Source organism: Agrilus planipennis, unplaced genomic scaffold, assembly GCF_000699045.2.
Source record: "Agrilus planipennis isolate EAB-ADULT unplaced genomic scaffold, Apla_2.0 scaffold269, whole genome shotgun sequence".
NCBI lineage: Eukaryota > Metazoa > Arthropoda > Insecta > Coleoptera > Buprestidae > Agrilus > Agrilus planipennis.
The window spans coordinates 261,577-282,911 of NW_020438982.1; the positions used below are offsets into that span (position 1 = coordinate 261,577).

At 31.8% G+C, this 21,335-nt stretch overlaps 3 protein-coding genes across 5 annotated transcripts in view; 1 reads left to right on the forward strand and 2 right to left on the reverse strand.

Moving 5' to 3' along the window:
• LOC108741331 (tyrosine-protein kinase Btk29A) overlaps positions 1–11,768 on the reverse strand; it is a 55,469-nt gene extending 43,701 nt beyond the window's left edge. Inside the window, exons 1-3 of one of the 2 annotated variants that reach the window (XM_025975542.1) lie at positions 11,493–11,768; positions 9,680–9,887; positions 7,277–7,447 (exon numbers count right to left, since the gene is read on the reverse strand). In XM_025975542.1, the coding sequence (XP_025831327.1) occupies positions 7,277–7,447; positions 9,680–9,887; positions 11,493–11,639 (526 nt within the window). In that variant the 5' untranslated portion in view covers positions 11,640–11,768. Of the gene's footprint in view, positions 1–522; positions 883–7,276; positions 7,448–9,679; positions 9,888–11,492 lie in introns of those variants that run through there. The other variant, XM_025975543.1, reaches the window with a different exon arrangement.
• Positions 11,769–11,984: 216 nt separating this feature from the next.
• LOC108741328 (FK506-binding protein 59) lies at positions 11,985–18,430 on the forward strand. 2 transcript variants are annotated; one of them, XM_018476098.2, is made up of 8 exons: positions 11,985–12,247; positions 12,410–12,635; positions 12,693–12,835; positions 12,889–13,009; positions 13,065–13,312; positions 13,379–13,529; positions 17,342–17,709; positions 18,210–18,430. In XM_018476098.2, the coding sequence occupies exons 2-8, from the start codon at positions 12,434–12,436 to the stop codon at positions 18,360–18,362; spliced, it is 1,386 nt and encodes a 461-aa protein (XP_018331600.1). In that variant the 5' UTR covers positions 11,985–12,247; positions 12,410–12,433; the 3' UTR covers positions 18,363–18,430. The 2 variants fall into 2 exon arrangements, with proteins under 2 accessions (XP_018331600.1, XP_018331599.1); XM_018476097.1 differs by lacking the exons at positions 11,985–12,247; positions 12,410–12,635; positions 12,693–12,835; ... (2 more) ...; positions 13,379–13,529; positions 18,210–18,430 and adding an exon at positions 13,549–17,101 and having other exon boundaries at positions 17,342–17,430.
• A 102-nt stretch (positions 18,431–18,532) lies between these two features.
• Positions 18,533–21,270, reverse strand: LOC112903934 (serine/threonine-protein phosphatase PP1-beta catalytic subunit). Its single transcript, XM_025975548.1, has 5 exons — positions 21,006–21,270; positions 20,720–20,950; positions 20,467–20,643; positions 20,070–20,356; positions 18,533–19,982 (listed from the first exon to the last, which is right to left on the reverse strand). The coding sequence occupies exons 1-5, from the start codon at positions 21,103–21,105 to the stop codon at positions 19,881–19,883; spliced, it is 897 nt and encodes a 298-aa protein (XP_025831333.1). The 5' UTR covers positions 21,106–21,270; the 3' UTR covers positions 18,533–19,880.
• Positions 21,271–21,335: the final 65 nt, after the last annotated feature.

Here is a 21,335-nt window from a genome sequence, read left to right on the forward strand (position 1 = left end):
TTAAGCTGTTTTACAGGTGGATTACAATAATTATTCCAAATTTGTTTGCAATCAGCATTTTGATTATTGGTACCCACATATTTTGACTCGCTATATTTAGTCCATTTGAGATACCTAATGGTTTTGGGATCATCAAACCTTTTTTTTTTACAAAAAATGGGTTCTTTAATCTATGTTTTTACTGTTTTTTTATTTTAACAGGATCCAAAAATAAGTTACCAGTTTAACTCAAAATTATCAAACTGTAACAATAATCAATAACAATGATTAACGAATATTTACGTGTTTTTTAATAACAAATCCTCAATTTCCCGACTAATTAATCATAGTGCTTATCATTCTAGAACTAATGACTTATTTTTTATTGTCCATTTCGAATAGGTAGTTACTGTTTTCTAACTTTAAACGTATGACCAATTAAAAGTAAAATAACCGAATGCAGACCTTTGAAACTCCATCAGACAGAACCGAAAAAGGTTTCTAATTAACCCATTGAACGAAATATGGCAATCTGTTTGTTACCTGAGAAAAAAGGACTAAAATTCCAAAAGGCCCACCGGCCTCCGCTGAATACCCTGAGCGCGGTGTCGGCCTTCATCTTCGCGTTTCCTTCGATTACCTGCTGGTCGCGAAGAACGTTGTGAACATACCCGTTAATACTTTAACAACAGCGATAAAAAAAGAGCAAGTGGGCATGTACGGCAGATGACTCGCTCTGCACCGTTCAACACACAACAAATAAAACAACAACAACAACAATAATAACAACGACAACAGGGGAATCGAGTTGAGTCGTTGCGCGGCCACAGTGATCGTTTTGCAGACAACTAATGACTGATCGCGAGCAATCGACTGCTAGATTAGCGCGACAACTCCACACTACTGTGACGACGTCGTCCAAGAACAGCAAGCACTTGGTGCCGGACCCCATTCGGCTTACGGCCATCAGCAACCATCTCTGAACGGCTTATCGGCCGTTGGTAGGCAGGGTACCAGCGGCGGACATCGGAGCCCTTCACTCTCGTGACCAGGTGGTCTTTATCGGCGAAAAATTTTATTAATTTTCCTCTTCGTTTTCAATTGCTTCCAGTTAAGCAACATCATTACGACCTTCCAATCCATTAAATTGTTTTATTGAAGGTAAAACAATAGTTCCATAAAATTTTGCAATGGACGTGTACACGCGTTGGGTTTAAGAACACATACACAGAAAATATATTGAATCGTGCAACGATTTTGTGTTATTTGTTTGTTGATGGGGTTTTCCCGCAATAAGTATTTACTAACTTTGATTTTATTGTCATTACCTAAGTTAACTGTTAATGTATTCCCAGAATGGTAAGGCTGTCAACATTTGTGGATAATAAAAACCACCCCCGATTTAGTGACTGACAATATTGACGGAAGAACTTTAAAACTTTATTTTGAATATACATATGTATGTTACACGTACATAAATTGAAAATTCCTGTTATCTAAGGGTCACATGGATAAGAAGAATTTTATTTATTATTTCTCATACTATCCTGTCACGAATCTAAAAGCCTAAAGGCTTCCTAACATCTAGTCCACATCCAGCATCGGAGATGGAAGGACTTCTGAAGAAGCTCGCCACTCGTGCTAGCGAAACGTTAGGAAGGAACTCCAAGCAACGACGGCTTTTAGACCCGAGTAAGAATTCGTCCTAAATTATAACCTCCAGCTAAATTTTAAAAATTACTTTACTCAATCCTGATACGTATCTGTAGCTTATTGCTTTGTTTCCCTAATTATCAAAATGGAGTAGGAATTATTAATGCTATATTGTGTCTTTTTGGGGTCCACCTTAAAATCTTAACACTCATAATCCCAACTGCTATAAGCCTAATGGCCAAAATACTGACATCTCAAAATCTAAATGTAATATTATTATTTATTAACCTGTTCGAAAATTATAAAAATATATTAAATTTGAGAACAATGGAGGGGCAGAGGCACAGGAGGGGGGGGGGGTAGTTTCTTGTTTCGTCAATTTCGTCACCTCATAAAAATATACCTGTATCCATCTTTTCTATTTCTGTTTCGTCATCTACGAAAAATGCATTCCTATTTGGTCACCTACTCTTTAGCTGTCGTGCAACCCCCACCCCCGTTGTGTAATAATTGGATATTTTGTCCACTCCAAAAAGAAGTAAAAAGTTTACCATTGTAGATGATAGCATAGATGCTGTCGTAGAGTAACTATTGAAAAATGATCATCAAAAACATTATCAGGGGCTTTAAGAAAATTAAGTTTTATTGTTAAACATGATAAACTAAGTCCTACACTATCCTACAAAGCCTAAAAGGTAAATTTATTTTGTGTATACATTTGACGACCGCAGACGTAGGAAAAATCATTAAACACGTAAAATAAAATTGTTTTTAATTTTTTACTTTTTTTTGTTTTTCCATTCCTAAGCCTGGAGTAAGTGAGAAGGATTGATTAATGTAATTTAATACTTACATAAATAATTTATATGATGTTAGTAAGATGAAGTAATTTCGAAGTACCTAGTTTATTTCAGATAGTCAGGTGACGAAATAGGAACAAATAAGATGGGGAGGTAAAAAATTGAATATTAAAAAAGAAACTACCCAAATGCTGTGCTGAACTAGAAATCGAAAAATAAGTTTTGCCATTAGAAAAATAGGAGGGCGTTTATTATATTATTTATTTCAGAACTTTCCGCAAAATAAAACACCTAGGTGGTTCTTTTACATTTTCATTTTCACGGGCTGCCACTGGAGTATACCGTGTGAGGTCAGATATAGTGACCGATATCTTCAAAAGAAAAGATTTACAATAACGCACCGTAACACTTTCAAACTTCGCGAAGGAGTGTTCGAAATGGTTGTTAATATAATTTCTTCTTTTGATCAAATTTGCTGGAAGGTAAATGCGAAAACACTTACTTCAAATCGTCTAAAAACTAGAATAGGGAGGGTAATTTTAAAAGGATACGTATTAGTAGGTTTATAAGAATCTTTGTGTTCAATAGAAATTAAAAATTAAAATCGTCTTTTCGCCAGGTATTGTTTATTAAATTATGATAATTAAAATATGGAGCAATCTGTTTTTTGTTGGATTTACAATAGAGGCAAATTTTACTCGGAAATTCAAAATTTCTTAACACTGGTTTATTTAAATAACATGTAAATTTCACAATAGGGTATTATCATTCCCATTATTCTTACTTCCGAGGTACTTGAATATTCAGAAAGGGAATTGTATTCCAAGAAAGCTTAGCCTCCTTTCTTTTATCTCGTAGTAAACGACTGACGCCCATATTCTTTCTTTAAAAAACTTTGAATTGCTAATTCATTGCGATACGAGTGCCTATGTGTATAGGATTTCAAAACTATTTATTAATAAATTTACACCTACTATCACACGCATTAATATGAATTACGAATACGTTTCTAGGCAAAACAATAATTGTAAGACAAAAGTTATGAATTGATAAAATTGTATGTTGTTCTAAATAAGTATTTTAAATAAAAGGCAGTGACTTTGTAAAGTAGAATTCTTTTAGATCTTTCAATATCAATAGCCGCCGGAATCATTTCTGAATTGTTATAATAATTAAAGCGCCTATAATTCTTTGTAACAAAAAAGTTGCTTCTTTTTTAAAGCTATAAATAAGGGGTTAAAAACCTGGAGCAATAATGACGTTTTGGGATAAACAGATTAAAATCTCAGTAACAAATTGACAAAATTTCATTCGATTTAAAATTAATTGAAAGGGCTTAATCATAATGCCTTAAAAATATCAAAAAAGTTATTTTTGCAATAAACATTGCAACTAAAAAAATTCTCAACCTTTTTTGATAATGTTTAACAATAACTATTTAAAGAAATTGAACTTTTTACGACTAAAAATTGAAGGTTTTTGAGTTGTCTACAAGTTTAATGCAGATCATTTTTCGATACAACCCTTATGTTGGGCTACAGAACGAAAAAACTTGAAAAAAACGGGTGTTTTACAACTTTGAAGTTTTCTAAAAAGTCACTGAAATACTTTGAAGCCTTTAAAAAACTTTGAAGCCTTCCAAAAAGCTTTTTTACAATAACTATTTGAAGAAATTGAACTTTTTACGACTAAAAATTAAAGTTTTTTGAGTTGTCTACCAGTTTAATGCATATCTTTTTTCAGTACAACTCTTATGTTCGGTTATAGAACGAAAACACTTGAAAACTTGTTTTTTAAATTTGAAGCCTTCTAAAAAAATTATAACTCAAATTTAAGAGTCGCATTCATACAGGGACATCTCCTTTCGTTGCTTTTTATAACGCAGTGTTTAGGATTCAAAAATTCCCCGTTTAAAAACCGTATTAATTTCTGCTATTGCATGTAAACGTATGCATGACGCTTGAATGATTGACATCACAAAAAACTTTTCGTTTTTTTACCTTCATTGATTGATATACTGGGAACAGTCGCAAATCAACAAAATTGTAGGACATACTTTTTGCAACAGAATTATAATATGATTGATTAAGATGTATTAGTACAGAACTAACGCAATTTTGTAGACATAGTTCAATAACCACACACTAATGTGAGCAAGGAGGAAATTGAAACCGACAGGTACCCATATGGCAGTATCTTATTTTGTACACCGTCCTTTGTTACAACGTTTTAGAAATAGATAATGCATGTGGTTCAAATTCAGGTAAACCTAGTTATGGTAAGAGCCACATTAAACATAACATTTAACAAAAACAATTACCAAAAATAAGTTTATAATATGAATCCTTTTCTTCGATTTCGTAAAAATACATTTCGTCAAAACATATGTCATACTACGAGGCATTGCCGAGCTTATTTTATCATATAAATTCAAATGAGCTTCAACCATCTTAAAGATCGAAATTTTGCGTGTCCGAATTTAGAAATTAGTTAGAAATAACGCGAAATTATAAATCATTTCTTTAGATTCCTACATTCTACAGAACTATTTTTTCAAACTTAATATCGAACAATAAATCAAATGTAAATCTACGCGCAAAAAAAAACTAGTACAAAAGAAAACAGTTTTAGTTAAAAACAAATGAATTAATATCTTCCAAAATAATTTGCTTCAATTCAATTCCAAAAGATTTATATTATTTCATTTTATTGTTAGATAAGGATTTACTGGTTTATCCACTAAGTTACCTCATGCGAATCCGCAAGCAGTCGTTAGTTATAAGGTTTATTATGAATATGAAAGATCTTTAGGTACTTAAATAAGTATGTAATTACGAAAAACATAGAGGCATGGTTACTGCATGTACCAACGTATGACATGAAGGTGGTCGAACAGTTTTGAAATAATTTTCTTGTGCTCCATTTCTTTCGCGACCGATCTTTGATCACTCGGACGTGTGTCAGTTCCTCAAATTTCATAGCGACCTTCTCACGTGCTGGGTTTCAGCGGAAAAAGGCCGATTTATGGTCGACAATGCGGTTTTGCACCGCCCGACATAGGTATAATACAGTTTGGTTTTACGGCACTTTCGAAGCAAGTTATTTCGGTTTAATAAACAGCCGGGGAGTATATTGAATGTCGCGACAGGGGTATTCGATTTCGGGGAACAGCCGGAGATATTATGTTCTTCGAAAAGTCGAACGAAGTAAAGATCATTTTGACAAAGCGAAATTCACGCGCGAAAATACGTTGTGAAATTGAATCACAAGTAAATTACACTCAGAAACTGTAAATTAAATTTATAAAATTTTTCGTTATTTCTATCGCTAATGAATTCCTAAAAAAGTGATTTAACCAAGGTCGAAAACACCAGCTAATTTCCCTTTCGAAATCACAAAACTTTTGTCAAAAACATTTTCAAAAATAATGAGATCTAATCAAGACATTTCGTCGTCTCACGACAAATGACTCGACCAGGCCCGGCTCTGTAATAAGCGCGTGCGAACGGTGCGTCGCACACAATCTTGCGAATGAACCAATATCGCGATCGAACTTGAAGTAACACCCAAATGGACTACTACAGTATTATTGATACGTTTGTTGAAGAAGTAGAAGTAAGAAAAGCGTATTTTTGTCAAATAACTACTAGACGCCGATCGCGATTTCGATCTTATTTAATCTCATCAACGCAATACCGCAATATATTAAGACCCTATTTAAACCATGAAATACTTCAATAGTAGAAAATACCCACCACTGTCTCTATTTGAACATTGCATTTTTGAATTTCTGCATACTTTTGTCTGTGCTATCAAATGACTAAAGAGAATGCATGTCCATTTTCTGTGAGATTTTGTTTATATTTATTTATGATTTAATTGAATTTATAAAATCTAATTAAACCAAGAAAACTTACCCCGAATACTACAACACTGAAAAAAACAGGACACGTGCTTTGCCCACTTATTTTGCCAGAATTTTCAAAGTAAGATAGTCATAAGTTGAGTTTCCTAGATATTTATCGGANATATTTATTTAGCAAACCGTACGAATTTTAGGCAAATGTTTAATAAACAACAAAAGCAAAACCAATCTTGCGATGAACAATGCATTAACGTTTAATGCAACCATTTCTTTTGTAATTATTTGAATTTCGCAACTTACGTATGTAGGCCAAAGTGGTAGATTGATTAAGAAACTTATTTCTTAACATAGATTTAATTGAATTTATAAAATCTAATTAAACCAAGAAAACTTACCCCGAATACTACAACACTGAAAAAAACAGGACACGTGCTTTGCCCACTTATTTTGCCAGAATTTTCAAAGTAAGATAGTCATAAGTTGAGTTTCCTAGATATTTATCGGATTTAGATAAATGCTTTCAAAAATTTCTGTTTATAGGTATTTCAATAAACGTCATTTTACGAAGTACAACCTTCCCTACCTTTTTATTTGTTCTATAAATGACTTTTTTATAAAAAAAACGTATTCAGTAATAATAATTATGTATTTATTTAAACATTACCTTTGATTATGTATGTAAATATCACGAATTATTTTGACTTTAACTGCGCGCGCAACTTCCGTTGCATGTTTGAGTTGCCGCTTGTTTTTATTAATAAACAAAAATGGCAAACTAACTCTTGTAAATATTATGGCGACTTAAATTAGTAGCAAATAAAAGTTTACCTATTACCGATACCTAGAGAGAAAATTTGCGAATTGATTTCAGAAATAAACATCCTTTCTTCTTTCTTTAAGAGGAAAGGCATTTCAACTTGAAGATAAAAACTGCTGAACATAAAATTCGCCATTTACGGAAATTATAAAAAAAACTTACTTGCAATCCGATTTTCTTTATTGGTTTCGCTTTCCTCGACAAAGGCAATCCACGTACTACTATTTTCACAGCCTAGGGTACTACGTGTCGAACTTTTGCAGCAGGTCCACTTCTTACCGTTCCAAATTGCAGGATGATACCTTCCTCTTAAGCACTTATTAAATCTGCAAGCTAAAGATGTTTGCCAAAATAAGTCCAAACGTAACTGCTACAGCAACTTATAATTATGTTAATAAACAGTACGAATAAATAAAGTAATAAAACTTTGTGATTTCATATTAATGAAATATTTAATATTTTCACGTTCTTGTTAAAGACAAATATCACCAAATTTATACGTAAATATAGGTACGTAATACTAAACAAAAATATTATTCTGTAAGTAAAAAACATAATGTAGCTGTATATTGAATTAGGAGAAGAAAAGACCGATTTTAGGTATTTAGGAAGTTAGATAAGTCAGAACGGAAGGAGTAGTAGGGATATAAAGCAGAGTATAGCGCAGGGTCGGGTCGTCTTCAATTAAAAAAAGTCACTTCTATGCACGCGAACGGTTAATTTAGGAATTCGAAAAAGATTGTTAAAGGTAAATGTTTGGAACGCGGCTCTGTACGAGTGCGAAACATGGACGTGGCGCGGTGGAAAAGAAAAAGTTAGAAGCGTTCGAAATGTGGTGTTACAGGCGAATGATGAGGATACCGTGGATAGAGAAGTTTAGAAATGAAGAGGTATTAGAAAGAAGAGGAGAACAGAGGACTCTATGGAAGTCAATAAGAAATAGGAGAGATAGGTTAGTAGCACATCTTCTCAGTCATGAAGGTCTAGTCAGAGATATATTAGAGGCACAAACGGGAGTTAGGAGGGGTAGAGGTAGACCTAGATTAAATTACTGTTCGTAAATAGTTAAGGATGTGGATTGTTCTAGTTTTAAGGAAATGCGAAGGTTAGTTCAGGATAGGAAGGAGTGGAGGTGCGTGTCCAACCAGTCTTAGGACTGACGAGCTTATGATGATGATAGAAAAATAAGCTCAAAGGAAACACCACTACGGAAAATCGATTCATGGATTACTATTGGTTATTAAATTTTAACGGTCTCTTAATTTCCGTTTAAAATTTTTGATAAAAACGAACAGTTTCTGAATTATGTATTTATATATAATTTACCTGCAATTACCTAAATCTAGGTTGAAACCGTGAAATAAATTTGCCGTATTTAAGATCACTATTAATATTCTGATGTTCCTTTGTCTTACATCATAATCGTACGAATCGGAATTTAGAATACAGTTATTAGCAGTTATAATTTATGGATTTAGATTTCCGCAATGGATTAATATTAACGAAAGCGACAAAGAACCGTTAACAAAATTAAAAATGCCGCCTGAAGATGAAGCAAAAACTAATTCTAGCGAATCGAATGTCGTCAAAGAAGTTTTTCGTCCAACTCGCCATTAAATAATTGGTGCAATGTGCAAAATGAAATAAGAGTATTATTTTTCTTCGAAGAAAGATTTGAAATCAATAAATAATGACAGTTTTGCTTTTTTATATTGTAGGTTCATGTCATTCTAAACTGCCTTTAACAATGGAATAAAACAGCATCTCTCTGTACTTAATACAACCAGGGAAGTACCCAAAATATCGAGGATTTACAACAGCGAAATATTTATTTTTGAGGTCAATGGTCATTCATTTTTATATGTGAAGTTCACGGTATTGTGGTCTTAAATAATTTATTAGCAACTATTCCGATTATGCAGTGTTTCGATTATGCGATATTCACACTATCGAGCGCTTACTGCATATGTACAAAAAGTTATACTTAAATGAATACACTAATTTACTAAGAGTTTAAAAAGTTGTGTAAACTTTAAATTTTATACCTATTTGTCAATAGATCTTTAGGTACTTAAATAAGTATGTAATTACGAAAAACATAGAGGCATGGTTACTGCATGTACCAACGTATGACATGAAGGTGGTCGAACAGTTTTGAAATAATTTTCTTGTGCTCCATTTCTTTCGCGACCGATCTTTGATCACTCGGACGTGTGTCAGTTCCTCAAATTTCATAGCGACCTTCTCACGTGCTGGGTTTCAGCGGAAAAAGGCCGATTTATGGTCGACAATGCGGTTTTGCACCGCCCGACATAGGTATAATACAGTTTGGTTTTACGGCACTTTCGAAGCAAGTTATTTCGGTTTAATAAACAGCCGGGGAGTATATTGAATGTCGCGACAGGGGTATTCGATTTCGGGGAACAGCCGGAGATATTATGTTCTTCGAAAANATTTCTTAACATAAGTACATACGTACCCGTAAAAATTGCAAGATAAATAATCTTAAGTTTGTTTTTATAATTATATTTATAAAAAATGTATAAAAAAAATTAAAACACTTACCCAGTCGTACGGCCCATATCCATTCGGTGCGATCCTTTTCAGTTGGTGCCAAAACGTAAAGAATATAATCTTGACCGGATTCTTGGTAACCAATCTGAAAAGGATATGATATTCCTTGAGGACGATTCTCTTCGGTATTTCCCGCGATAATAGCCACCTCGACCGTATGAACTAGTTCGAGTTCGATTCGACCACGTTCTTTTCTTTTCTGAAAAAAATAGAAAATACTTTGAAATAAATAAAATAATAACAACTGCATATACCAATAAATTTTAAATAAAAACAAATTAAAGTTATTTATAAAAGATTACTACGTTAGTTAAGTATGTTCAAAATCGAACTAAGGTTCATCCACACTTTTAGTGACTCTGACTGAGGATGTCACCTTGGGTGTAGAAACGCGTTTTAAGTTTTTAAATGTACTGTGGAAGTTTTGGTAATAATGTTCCGTTTAGTTTAGTTTCTCAGAACTCGATTTGATTATTTTGTAATATATTTTGAAAACAAGATAACAAAATCACGAAACTTAAATTGAAAATTAAGAATAGCAAACCTATAAAATATTTATTATGGGATAAANGGACTGATTATTTCAAAGCAGGGAAATTGAAACTTGCTACAAAGTTATACAAGAAAATCCTGTCATTTCTAGAGCATGAGAAAGGTAAGTTAAAATTATTTTTACTAAGTAGGGACAGGAGGTACTTGTAGTAATTTTAATGCTTAAGTCCTTTAAACTGAACATAATTAACAAAAATTGAGAGTACACTTTTAAAGTTAGATTCGTTAAACGATTTTATGCGTTGTCATGAGCAATTGTAAAATAATCGATGAAAATTTAACTTTTCATAAGACTGCAGCAGTGCATATTCAAGAATGATTTTCTGTTGTAATTGGTTGTAATGAACTTAGGGTATGATTTACTGTACATCCTGATTTACCGTTATATAAACACATTCAACTACTTGCGATATCTTTGACAGAACTGTTTTTTGTTAAGTTAAATATCATAGATGTATTTAACCTTACTTTTTGAAATAAGTTAAGAGTTCAAAAAGCACCTTATGTTACGAAATATTGCTTTTCATTTAGTTGATTTATTTTCAAAATTATAACCGTGTTTTATTGTCGATTCATAAATTATTGTGGTTTACTCGCAGGATTTAAATTATTTTAATAATCATACTTATAAGTAATCTAACCTTAAACTTTTATGAAAAATGAATTTTCACAAAAGTATTACAAAGTCAAGTATTAGTCCCGACGTTATAAGGAACGTTTGCATTTTGGCTCACGTAGACCATGGAAAAACATCATTGTCAGACTCGTTATTGGCTTTAATCGGTTTGATTAGCAACCGGTCGAAACTTGAATTACAAATACTGAATACATACCTTTAATTCAATAAATTATTAATAAGGTATTTAACAACAATAGTAAGTTTTATACATATTTTTATTTTTATTTAGTACTCCTTTCCAAGAACTACGAATAATTTGGCCATCGACCCACCCTTCTCGCACTGATACAATTTCTCTCGCGCACCCTCAAATGCAACAAAGAAATTTCCTAACCAACAGTTACTTGGCTTACATCGCCCCATGAAATATTTTATCAGAAAATTTGAACTGAATTACGAAAAAGATTAAAATAGTTTACGTATCGTAAGTTGTATGTAGTGGTACATAAATCCACAAAATACATAGTTAAAATTCAAGATATCAAACTTCACAAGACGTTTCTATTAGTGCTAAGGTACCTAATTAATTGTCATTTTTAATTTTTAGTGTACAGTTTTGAAGTAGTTGCTTACCTCTTCATTTTCTGTATCATAGTAAATGAGGAATTTTCTTGTTAATGTAAACCACCTTTGTCGATAATTTATAGGAGTATAAATTTTCTTGTTAAGGGAGCGTTTAATCATTAATCCATGTTTTAAAATTTCCTCTTCCATTTTCATTTTTACACAAAAAATTAATACAATCGCATCACAACTTTTATTTAAATTTTTAGGTTAGGAAACCATAAACATTTGTTTTTCACTGATTGACATTTCCCATGCATTTTCATGCCATACTACACACACCCTAACTTCTTCCAACGTTGCCATTTCAATAAAAAATGTACCTATAAACAAATGAAATAGAAATTACTTGGAAAGAATTTCACGGTATAATTGACAAATTCACACAATGATCGTTTCATCAGTGCTTTTTATTATATATTTAAATATTTATAAACTGCAAAATTAAATATTTTTTTACAATTTATGAATTTTATGATAGGATCAAGTAAGCATACGACATCTGTACTACATGTTAAGCATTAAGCGAGTTTTGCCGTTTTGTTGGACAATTGCTTTTAAATTTTTTAAATTCCAGAACGTTCTTTATAGTTAAAATCTATAAAACACATCGTGTTACCGTGGTAATATCTTTCTGCAGTCAGGAAAATCAACTGAAAGCCGTAAATAGACGAAAACCTTTTCCTAAAATAATCCCAAGTTAAAAATCTTAAAAAATTGTTTATTGTGGATCTTTAATTCCCTTTTGTGTAAAGGTAATTTAGGTAAGTTAATTTCACTATTGAATCAATTAATATAATATTGTTTTGATTTGTCATTTTAAATTTCAAAAAAATTCATTGAGCAAAGATGTTTTTTAACCTCTAACCGCGATTGCGATTCCTTTCTTGCTCGATTGTAACAGAAATACATCTGTATACTTTCAGAAAAGTCAAAAATATAAATTAGTAATGGAGGTAGATGAGCAGATCGACATTTCTCCAGAACACAATGGAGCTGTTTTAAAAAGAATAATTAAACCTGGCACAGGAGATGAATGTCCTCCAAATGGAAGCCAGGTGAGGGTGCACTACACAGGAACACTTTTAGATGGGACAAAATTTGATTCCAGCCGTGACCGTGATAAACCATTTCAGTTCAATTTAGGAAAAGGTATTAATTTATTAGTAACGCTATTTTATCAGTTCTTCATTGTAGTTTTCATTTAAGGAAATGTCATTAAGGGTTGGGATATTGGGGTAGCAACAATGAAAAAAGGAGAGCAAGCAATTTTAACAATTGCTCCTGACTATGCTTATGGTAAAACGGGCAGCCCTCCAAATATTCCACCTGATGCTACATTAAAATTTGATGTAAGATTTTATTTAATAAGAAAGATCAACTGTTAATTCCGTATTTATTACAGATAGAAGTTATTGATTGGAAACTTGAAGATATAAGCCCTGATAAAGATGGTAGTATTCAAAGACAGCAAATAATTTCTGGTGAAGGATATTCATCTCCCAATGATGGAGCTTTGGTAGAAGGTAACAAAAACATTTTTTCTTTTATAAAGTATTTTAACTTGAAGAATTTTTTCAGTCCACATTATTGGTAAATATAAAGACAAAGTCTTTGAAGACAGGGAAGTCTCCTTCAATTTGGGAGAAGGTAGTGAGTTCAATATTATAGAAGGTATAGAAAAAGCACTTGAAAAATTCAAAAAAGGTGAACAGTCAAAATTGATTATCAAACCCAAATTTGCATTTGGTTCTGAAGGAAATACGGAGCTAGAAATTCCTCCTGATGCCACAGTTGAATATAATCTCACCTTAAAGAACTTTGAAAAGGTATTTATCAACTATGATGAATTTTATGTATATTTTTAATGCCTTAATGTTATTCTTTAATTTAAGGCAAAAGAGGTTTGGTCACTGGATTCTGAACAACGGATTGAACATGCAAAGATGTTTAAAGAAAAGGGGACTGATTATTTCAAAGCAGGGAAATTGAAACTTGCTACAAAGTTATACAAGAAAATCCTGTCATTTCTAGAGCATGAGAAAGGTAAGTTAAAATTATTTTTACTAAGTAGGGACAGGAGGTACTTGTAGTAATTTTAATGCTTAAGTCCTTTAAACTGAACATAATTAACAAAAATTGAGAGTACACTTTTAAAGTTAGATTCGTTAAACGATTTTATGCGTTGTCATGAGCAATTGTAAAATAATCGATGAAAATTTAACTTTTCATAAGACTGCAGCAGTGCATATTCAAGAATGATTTTCTGTTGTAATTGGTTGTAATGAACTTAGGGTATGATTTACTGTACATCCTGATTTACCGTTATATAAACACATTCAACTACTTGCGATATCTTTGACAGAACTGTTTTTTGTTAAGTTAAATATCATAGATGTATTTAACCTTACTTTTTGAAATAAGTTAAGAGTTCAAAAAGCACCTTATGTTACGAAATATTGCTTTTCATTTAGTTGATTTATTTTCAAAATTATAACCGTGTTTTATTGTCGATTCATAAATTATTGTGGTTTACTCGCAGGATTTAAATTATTTTAATAATCATACTTATAAGTAATCTAACCTTAAACTTTTATGAAAAATGAATTTTCACAAAAGTATTACAAAGTCAAGTATTAGTCCCGACGTTATAAGGAACGTTTGCATTTTGGCTCACGTAGACCATGGAAAAACATCATTGTCAGACTCGTTATTGGCTTTAATCGGTTTGATTAGCAACCGGTCAGCTGGCACGATAAAATTTTTGGATGATCGGAAAGACGAACAAGAAAGAGGAATAACCATGAAAAGCAGCAGTGTTTGTATAAATACAGTATTAAAAGAAGATGGTAACGATCAATTTATTAGCCTTAATCTGATTGATACACCAGGTCATATAGATTTTATGACAGAGGTATCTGCTGCTGTAAGAATTTGTGATGGAGCTCTGATAGTGGTGGACGTTGTTGAAGGTGTTTGTGTACAAACGAAGGAAGCTATTAAGCAAGCATATGAAGAGCGTGTTAAAATGATTCTAGTGATTAATAAGATTGATCGATTGATTTTGGAACTGCATAGAGATAGTCGTGAAATGTTTCAAGCAATTCTTCATGTTATAGAGGATTGTAATGCTTTTTTAGGCTCATTATTTTGTCTTGACATTGAAGAAGGTGAAGATGATGAAGAAAAATTTGGTTTTTATTTCTCCCCTGATTTGGGAAATGTAATTTTTGCTAGTAGTTTAGATGGATGGGGATTTACAACAGAACAAATAAGTAAGATGTATACTAAAATTTTCCCAAATGAAACATTAGAAAGTATTAATAAGAAAATGTGGGATTTTGATTGTTATGTTGATTTTAAAAATAGAATAATATGCAAAGGAGCTGTTAAGAAGAACAAGCCTAATCTATTTATTCAACTGTGTTTGTCAACTCTTCATTTTATTTATTCAACTATTGTCCTTCGAATGGAATATGATAGAATTCAAGAAATTATTAAAAAACTGGATATAGAGGCTACAGTCAGCCATTCTCAATATAATGATGGGCGATTAAAACTAAGAGCTGTTCTACAGCATTGGAAACCTTTAGCACAAACAATTTTACTTCAGTGTTACAGAATAATTCCTTCTCCAAATGCAATGGAAGAAAAAAAGATTCAGTACTTGTTAAATTGCGAGAAATACTCGGATAATCAACACATAGCAGTCTGTTTAGAGAAACTAATTACAGCTTTTAAAAAATGCAGTTCCGATGAAATTCTAATATCATATGTATCAAAAATGTTCATACAAAACAAGCAGGATTTGAGAGGGATTGCAAAAATTGTTATTCCAAAACCTAGGAATACAATAAAAATGCTAACTACTAATGATCAAACTTCTATAGAAGAGAGTCCGCCTTCTTTTCCAAAGCAGGAAAATAATACAAATAATGGCCTTGATAAGGCAATTGAAACTGAGGACAATGAATTCAATGTTGTGGCACTGGCAAGAGTGTTTAGTGGATGTCTTACAATAGGTCAAGAAATATTTATCTTAAATTCAAATTATGATCCATCTAGTATTATTAGCAGTAGTGAAATTGAATCTGAAGAATTTTTGAAAAATAATTTATCTGTTCAAAAAGCCACTATAAGAAATTTATATGTAATCGAAGGTCGCTCTTTGCAGTCTGTTCCTATTGTTATGGCTGGTCAAATTTGTGGTATTGGAGGATTAGAAAATACTGTACTACGTACAGCTACACTCACAAATTCATTAATGTGCGTTCCATTGGTAGAAAAACAGCAGATGGATCCGATAATTAGAAGCGTTGTAGAGCCTTTAAGTTTAGGCGATTTGCCAAAACTTCGGCGAGGACTTCGACTGTTAATGCAAAGTGATTCATGCGTCCAAGTCATAATGCAAGAAACGGGAGAACATGTTTTACTAACAGCAGGTAGTGTACATTTAGATAAATGTATGGAAGATTTAAAAAATAAGTTTTCAAAAATTGAGCTGTCGTTTTCAAAACCAACGGTTTCTCTTAGAGAAACAATTATATTGCAAAGAAAACAATATGATTTTATAAAGGATCGATCTAAATTTGCAAAAATCTCATTAAACGAATACGGAATCGAAATAATAATTGCCATAGTACCGCTACCTGAGAAAATATTTGAAGTTGTTACTACAAACTTTGAATTATTAAAAATGGTTGAAAATTATCAAACTAGAAATAGAGATATGGTTGATGGAAGAAATATAGACGAATATGCAGAAGATAAACAATTTGTTTATGAAAGTACCCGAATTGCAGTAAATCGTGTCAAGAAATTATTGATTGATTCGTTTAAAGAAATTGGAAATGTTTGGAATAATTTAGATTACCGAAATATTTGGAGTATAAGTGGTAAATGTGATAGCATAAACCTTCTCCTAAACATCACTCCTGAATTTAAGAATTTAAATATATTTACTCATAATACTGATAAGCGAATAATAAATAATTGTATTATAAACGCTTTTAACGCATTTTGCAAAGCAGGCCCCATCTGTCAGGAACCTCTAATGAAATGTGGCTTTATAATTGGCGATATAAATGTTAGCAGTAGCTGTAATGAAAGTTTAACAAACACCCAGTTACAATCTGGAATGACTCTATGCATAAAAAATCAGTTTTGTGAAGTTTTCGAAAAACAACAACAAAGATTAATGGAACCGATTTTTGCCACCGATATTCAAGTTAATTCTTTCGCTCTAGGAAAAGTCTATTCGGTGGTGCACAAACATTTTGGTAAGGTAATCGAAGCTGTCGATATGGACGAGCAAGAAAAAACTTATGTAGTAAAGGCAGAGGTGCCTGCTGTTGAGAGCAGTTCGTTGCCCGAAGAAATACGTAGGGCAACGTCTGGTAACGCCAATCCACGATTGCGATTTAGTCACTACGAAGTGGTCGAAGGTGACCCATATTACGAGCCTATACCAGATGAGGACGGATTTGTAACAGTAAATAGGGCAAATAAATTAATGAAGGACGTACGACGACGTAAAGGACTCCAAGTTGACGATCAAGTTGTTGTAAGCGCGGAGAAACAAAGAACATTAAATAAGAAAAAGTAACATTTTTGTCAAGGTGATTTTCTCTGAGCAACATAAAATTGTAACATTTACACAACTTATTACTCAAAACGTTTGAATAGTTGGGAAATCAAAGAAAATTTAGTATTCATTATTCGATTTTGCAAAAATTACCATTCACTCATGTTTTTTATCAACAAAATTATTCTTCTCTGCTTAAAAATTACTACTTTAAATTAGTATTTATTTTCTAATTTCAATTTTTTAACTACAGAAGCCAACATTTATTTTTCAGATGATGGTTCACAAAGTGACGATAAAAAATCTCAAACAAAAGATTTAATTTTGTCAGCAAATTTGAACTTGTCATTGTGTTATCTCAAACAGAACGAAGACTTTGACGCTAAAAAGTATGCAACTAGTGCCCTAGAAATAGATCCTAATAACGCCAAAGCTTATTTCCGAAGAGGACAGGCTCTTTTAAATCTCGGAGAACCTGACGAAGCTGCAAAAGACTTCGCAGAAGTATTGAGGATTGAGCCAGATAACCAAGCGGCAAAAGTTCAGCAACTCTTATGCGTTAAAAAATTGAAAGAGGTTAAACAAAAGGAAAAGAAAATATACGCCAATATGTTTGAAAAATTCGCGAAAAAGGATGCACAGGTGAAGGCAAATTAATATAAATAATTTTGATTTTTAGCACAATTTTTTCGATTTCTGTACAATTGTGAACTTTACATTATCTAAATAAATTTTTTGTTTATAAAGTTGTGTACGTTTGTGTCTTATAATAATCTTATTAATATTCTAATAAACATATCTGTGTTTTACATATTGGATTTAGTGTTTTGAAAAAATGATTAGGATTTTCTTTTTATGATGCAATGTTTTATTATGACAAGGATTAATAGTCAGTCTGACAAATTATTACATTAAAAAATTTCACAAATTAAGATTTAGTTTCTAAATTTATATTTTTAATAATGAATTATTAAAATATCAGCTTATTTTAAATCTTAAAAAGGTAGTTTACTACGTTTTGAAATGTAAGTGGTTGCTTTATTGCACTTTTATTATCTAATACTCATTATAAAAGAATGACTATATATATATGTATTGACATATTTATCACTTTATGTGATTATAACTCTTGATTTGGACAGAAAGAAGAAGAAGAAAAGAAAAAACTGCCAGATGTAATGTCGTCACTGGGAGAGTGGGGCAAGGAAGACAGAGAAAGAGAACCTAGCGAATTTGAAAAAGAAAATCCTAATATACTAATGTTAAATGGCAGTGGTGAATTTAAAGATATGTAATTTCCTTTTTATGTTATGACCAATCCTTACTATGTAATTGTAATGATAAGAATAAACATTAAAACAAACTCATATTTTTCCATCACAACTTCTACATAATGGAAATGAAAAAGCTGACTTTCACGGCCAGTGTTATTTGATGAGAATTTGATATTTGGGCTTGGTTAAATTCTTCGGTTAGTCTCCAAACAACAGTTAACGTGTTAAGTATCTTCAAGAAACGTATCAAGGGCGTAAAATTAAGTCCAAATATTTAACTCTCTTCTACTGGAAATATTTCATTAAAGCAAAAGACAGTTTAACTTAAATATACATCTATTTTCTTATAATCTAATTTACAAATGAAGTCAAGGTTTAAAGTTTTAACACTAATAGACAATAAAACAGTGCACTAGTAAGATAAACTTTGCATTTAAAAATGTTACCGCCGCGTCTTCATTAAAGGAAAATACATTATTATAAAAATAAGTTGTTTTAACCTACTATTTCAGTTCAGGACGTTCTGAATCACAAGTTCTTTGGTAATTAACAAGAAGGGAGTGACTCTTTTTCTATTTATTTAAATACACCCAAAAGCTGACATTCTGTGTGACCAAATTACTCTACCAGTGCAACAAAGTTAGAAATTAGTATTGCATACATCTATTTACAAGCAACTTGTAGTTCGCGTTTACAAAGCATGCGAGGTTATTCACGTTACGGCCAATTAAGGCAAAATAGTTCTGCTTTGTTCGCCAATGAAAAACGTATTTATATTGAAACTGAAAAAATCATTAAGAAATATTACATAAGCTAAAATGGTTTGAAGTCCTATTTAGCATTAAAAAAAAAAAAAATGATGCTACTATAAAGAAAATCCAAAAGCTTATTTAAATCGTTGAAAACGTTTTCGTATTTTTGAAAAGTAAATAAATATACAAGGAGATCTTTAAATAGTACTTGCTGCCAATTAAAAACCACAAAGTTGGAGCCTGTTGAAAAATATAGGATCCATTGCCGATTTGATCGAAAATGCGAACTGTAATATTTTCATCAGCATAAAATGTATTAATATTAATACATTTATATAAATTATGTCTGCTCTTACAGTATTTCGTAAGAATTCCCATGTATTTTAGAAGAAAATAGAACCAACTTAAATACCACATTTTAACGTTTTTAGTAGCATCAATCTTTTCTGTTCTAATTTTAAAGTAAAATCTAATACTGGTCTCTATTTCATAAATGCAAACTACCAATAATAAACAATCTGAATTTAATTATAAATTCAGTCAACATCGAACCAGCAACAAAAAACCGAATTAAATAAATAAATAATACTTTAGTAAAACTTTTTAAAGCACTTAAACGATTAATAAATGAAACGAACGTTCTTTAATAACGACACACGTGAACCAATGATGGTGTACGTTTTTCTGCCTATTGTTTTAATCTTATTCAAATGTATGATAGTTCTGTAATAGAAGAAAATGAAATTTATATACTGGAATAATTTCTATGGCAAAGGAACATTTCCTTTTACTTTTTCTTGGTAGGAGGATTGCGCTGAGGCGTCGCTGGGCGTCCAGAATTCAAACCCTGATATTGGTACTTGGCTTTTTTCTCAGATGGTTTTAATATCTAAAATAGCCAAAGTTTCTAATTTTTTATCTGCATGTTTTCTAACTAAACTACTTCAAAGTTGAAAACTTAACAGAATAATCTTACCTGAAAAGAGCACATTAGTGTCTCATCAACAGTCATCATTCCGCCTGCGTTATCAAATTCACCACAATAATTGGGAGCAGAGAACAATGTTACTAGTTGTCTCTTGGCAAAGAATTCATAACCATCTTCAACAACTTGATGAGCACGGCAGATGAGATCAAGATCATTTCTATTCAAAAATTTTGCTACCACATCAGGGCCAAACGTAAACGAGACGCCTCTGTCATTTTCGCCCCAGCCTTGGACTTCTTTATCAGGGTCTGACCACAGTAAGTCACACAAAAGACCTAAGGAATCGATAACATATTTGCTTTTATAAATTTAAGCAGACATTTGCATAGTTAATGCAATGTTTTAAATAAGCAAAAATATTAGAAACAAAGTTTTCATTGTCTACCTGTATCAGGTACATCAGTAGGTCTCATAATTCTCCTAATTTGTTCCATTCCTTGTAAATCAGGACTCAAGCCTCCATGACAACAAAATATCTTTTCATCAATTATTGCAGCAATTGGCAAACAATTAAAACAGTCTGTAAATGTTTTCCATAATTTGATATTAAATCTTCTTTTACCTAAAATAATAATATAAACTATTAGTATTACAATATTTTCAATATTTGGGTACAAAATTATAATTTTCTTACTTACATTCATCATAAAAACCATATATTCTATTAATAGATGCACATTCATGATTGCCACGTAGCAAAAAGAAATTTTCGGGATATTTAATTTTATAGGCTAAGAGCAGGCATATTGTTTCTAAGGACTGTTTACCACGATCTACATAATCACCCAAAAATAAATAATTTGCTTCTGGAGGAAATCCACCATATTCAAACAAGCGAAGCAAGTCTGTATATTGTCCATGAATATCACCTTAAAAGAGAAACAATAATGCATGTAATAAAATGGTTCAATTCTAAATGCTTACCACAAATCTTTAAAGGAGCTTCTAGTTCAAGTAGTATGGGTTGTTGTAAAAATATTTCCCTTGATTTAAGGCATAGTCCACGCACTTCAGATTCAGTCATCTGAACCGATTTTCCTGGGCGACATCCTCTCACTTAAATAAATAATAAACAATTATCAACCTTTTAAAAATCACCATATAAGTATAGCTGCACTTCTACAGCTCAACAACAAGTATAATTTAGCTTCTAGCTACGGTCGAAGTTAAATCTAATAAGGATAAGGTTAAAAACTGATCTACACTTAATACTTCTTACTCTCAGAAGAAAATATGTTTTTAAATTTAGTTTTC

What these genes read in the sequence shown, in the direction of transcription:
- LOC108741328 (XM_018476097.1), top strand. Translation starts at nt 14,086, where the DNA reads ATGAATTTTCACAAAAGTATTACAAAGTCAAGTATTAGTCCCGACGTT.
- LOC112903934 (XM_025975548.1), bottom strand. Translation starts at nt 21,105, where the DNA reads ATGACTGAATCTGAAGTGCGTGGACTATGCCTTAAATCAAGGGAAATA. An exon ending in ATATGGTTTTTATGATGAAT is followed by an intron (nt 20,644 to 20,719) that starts GTAAGTAAGAAA and finishes TTATTATTTTAG; the next exon opens with GTAAAAGAAGATTTAATATC. An exon ending in TACTGATGTACCTGATACAG is followed by an intron (nt 20,357 to 20,466) that starts GTAGACAATGAA and finishes TCGATTCCTTAG; the next exon opens with GTCTTTTGTGTGACTTACTG.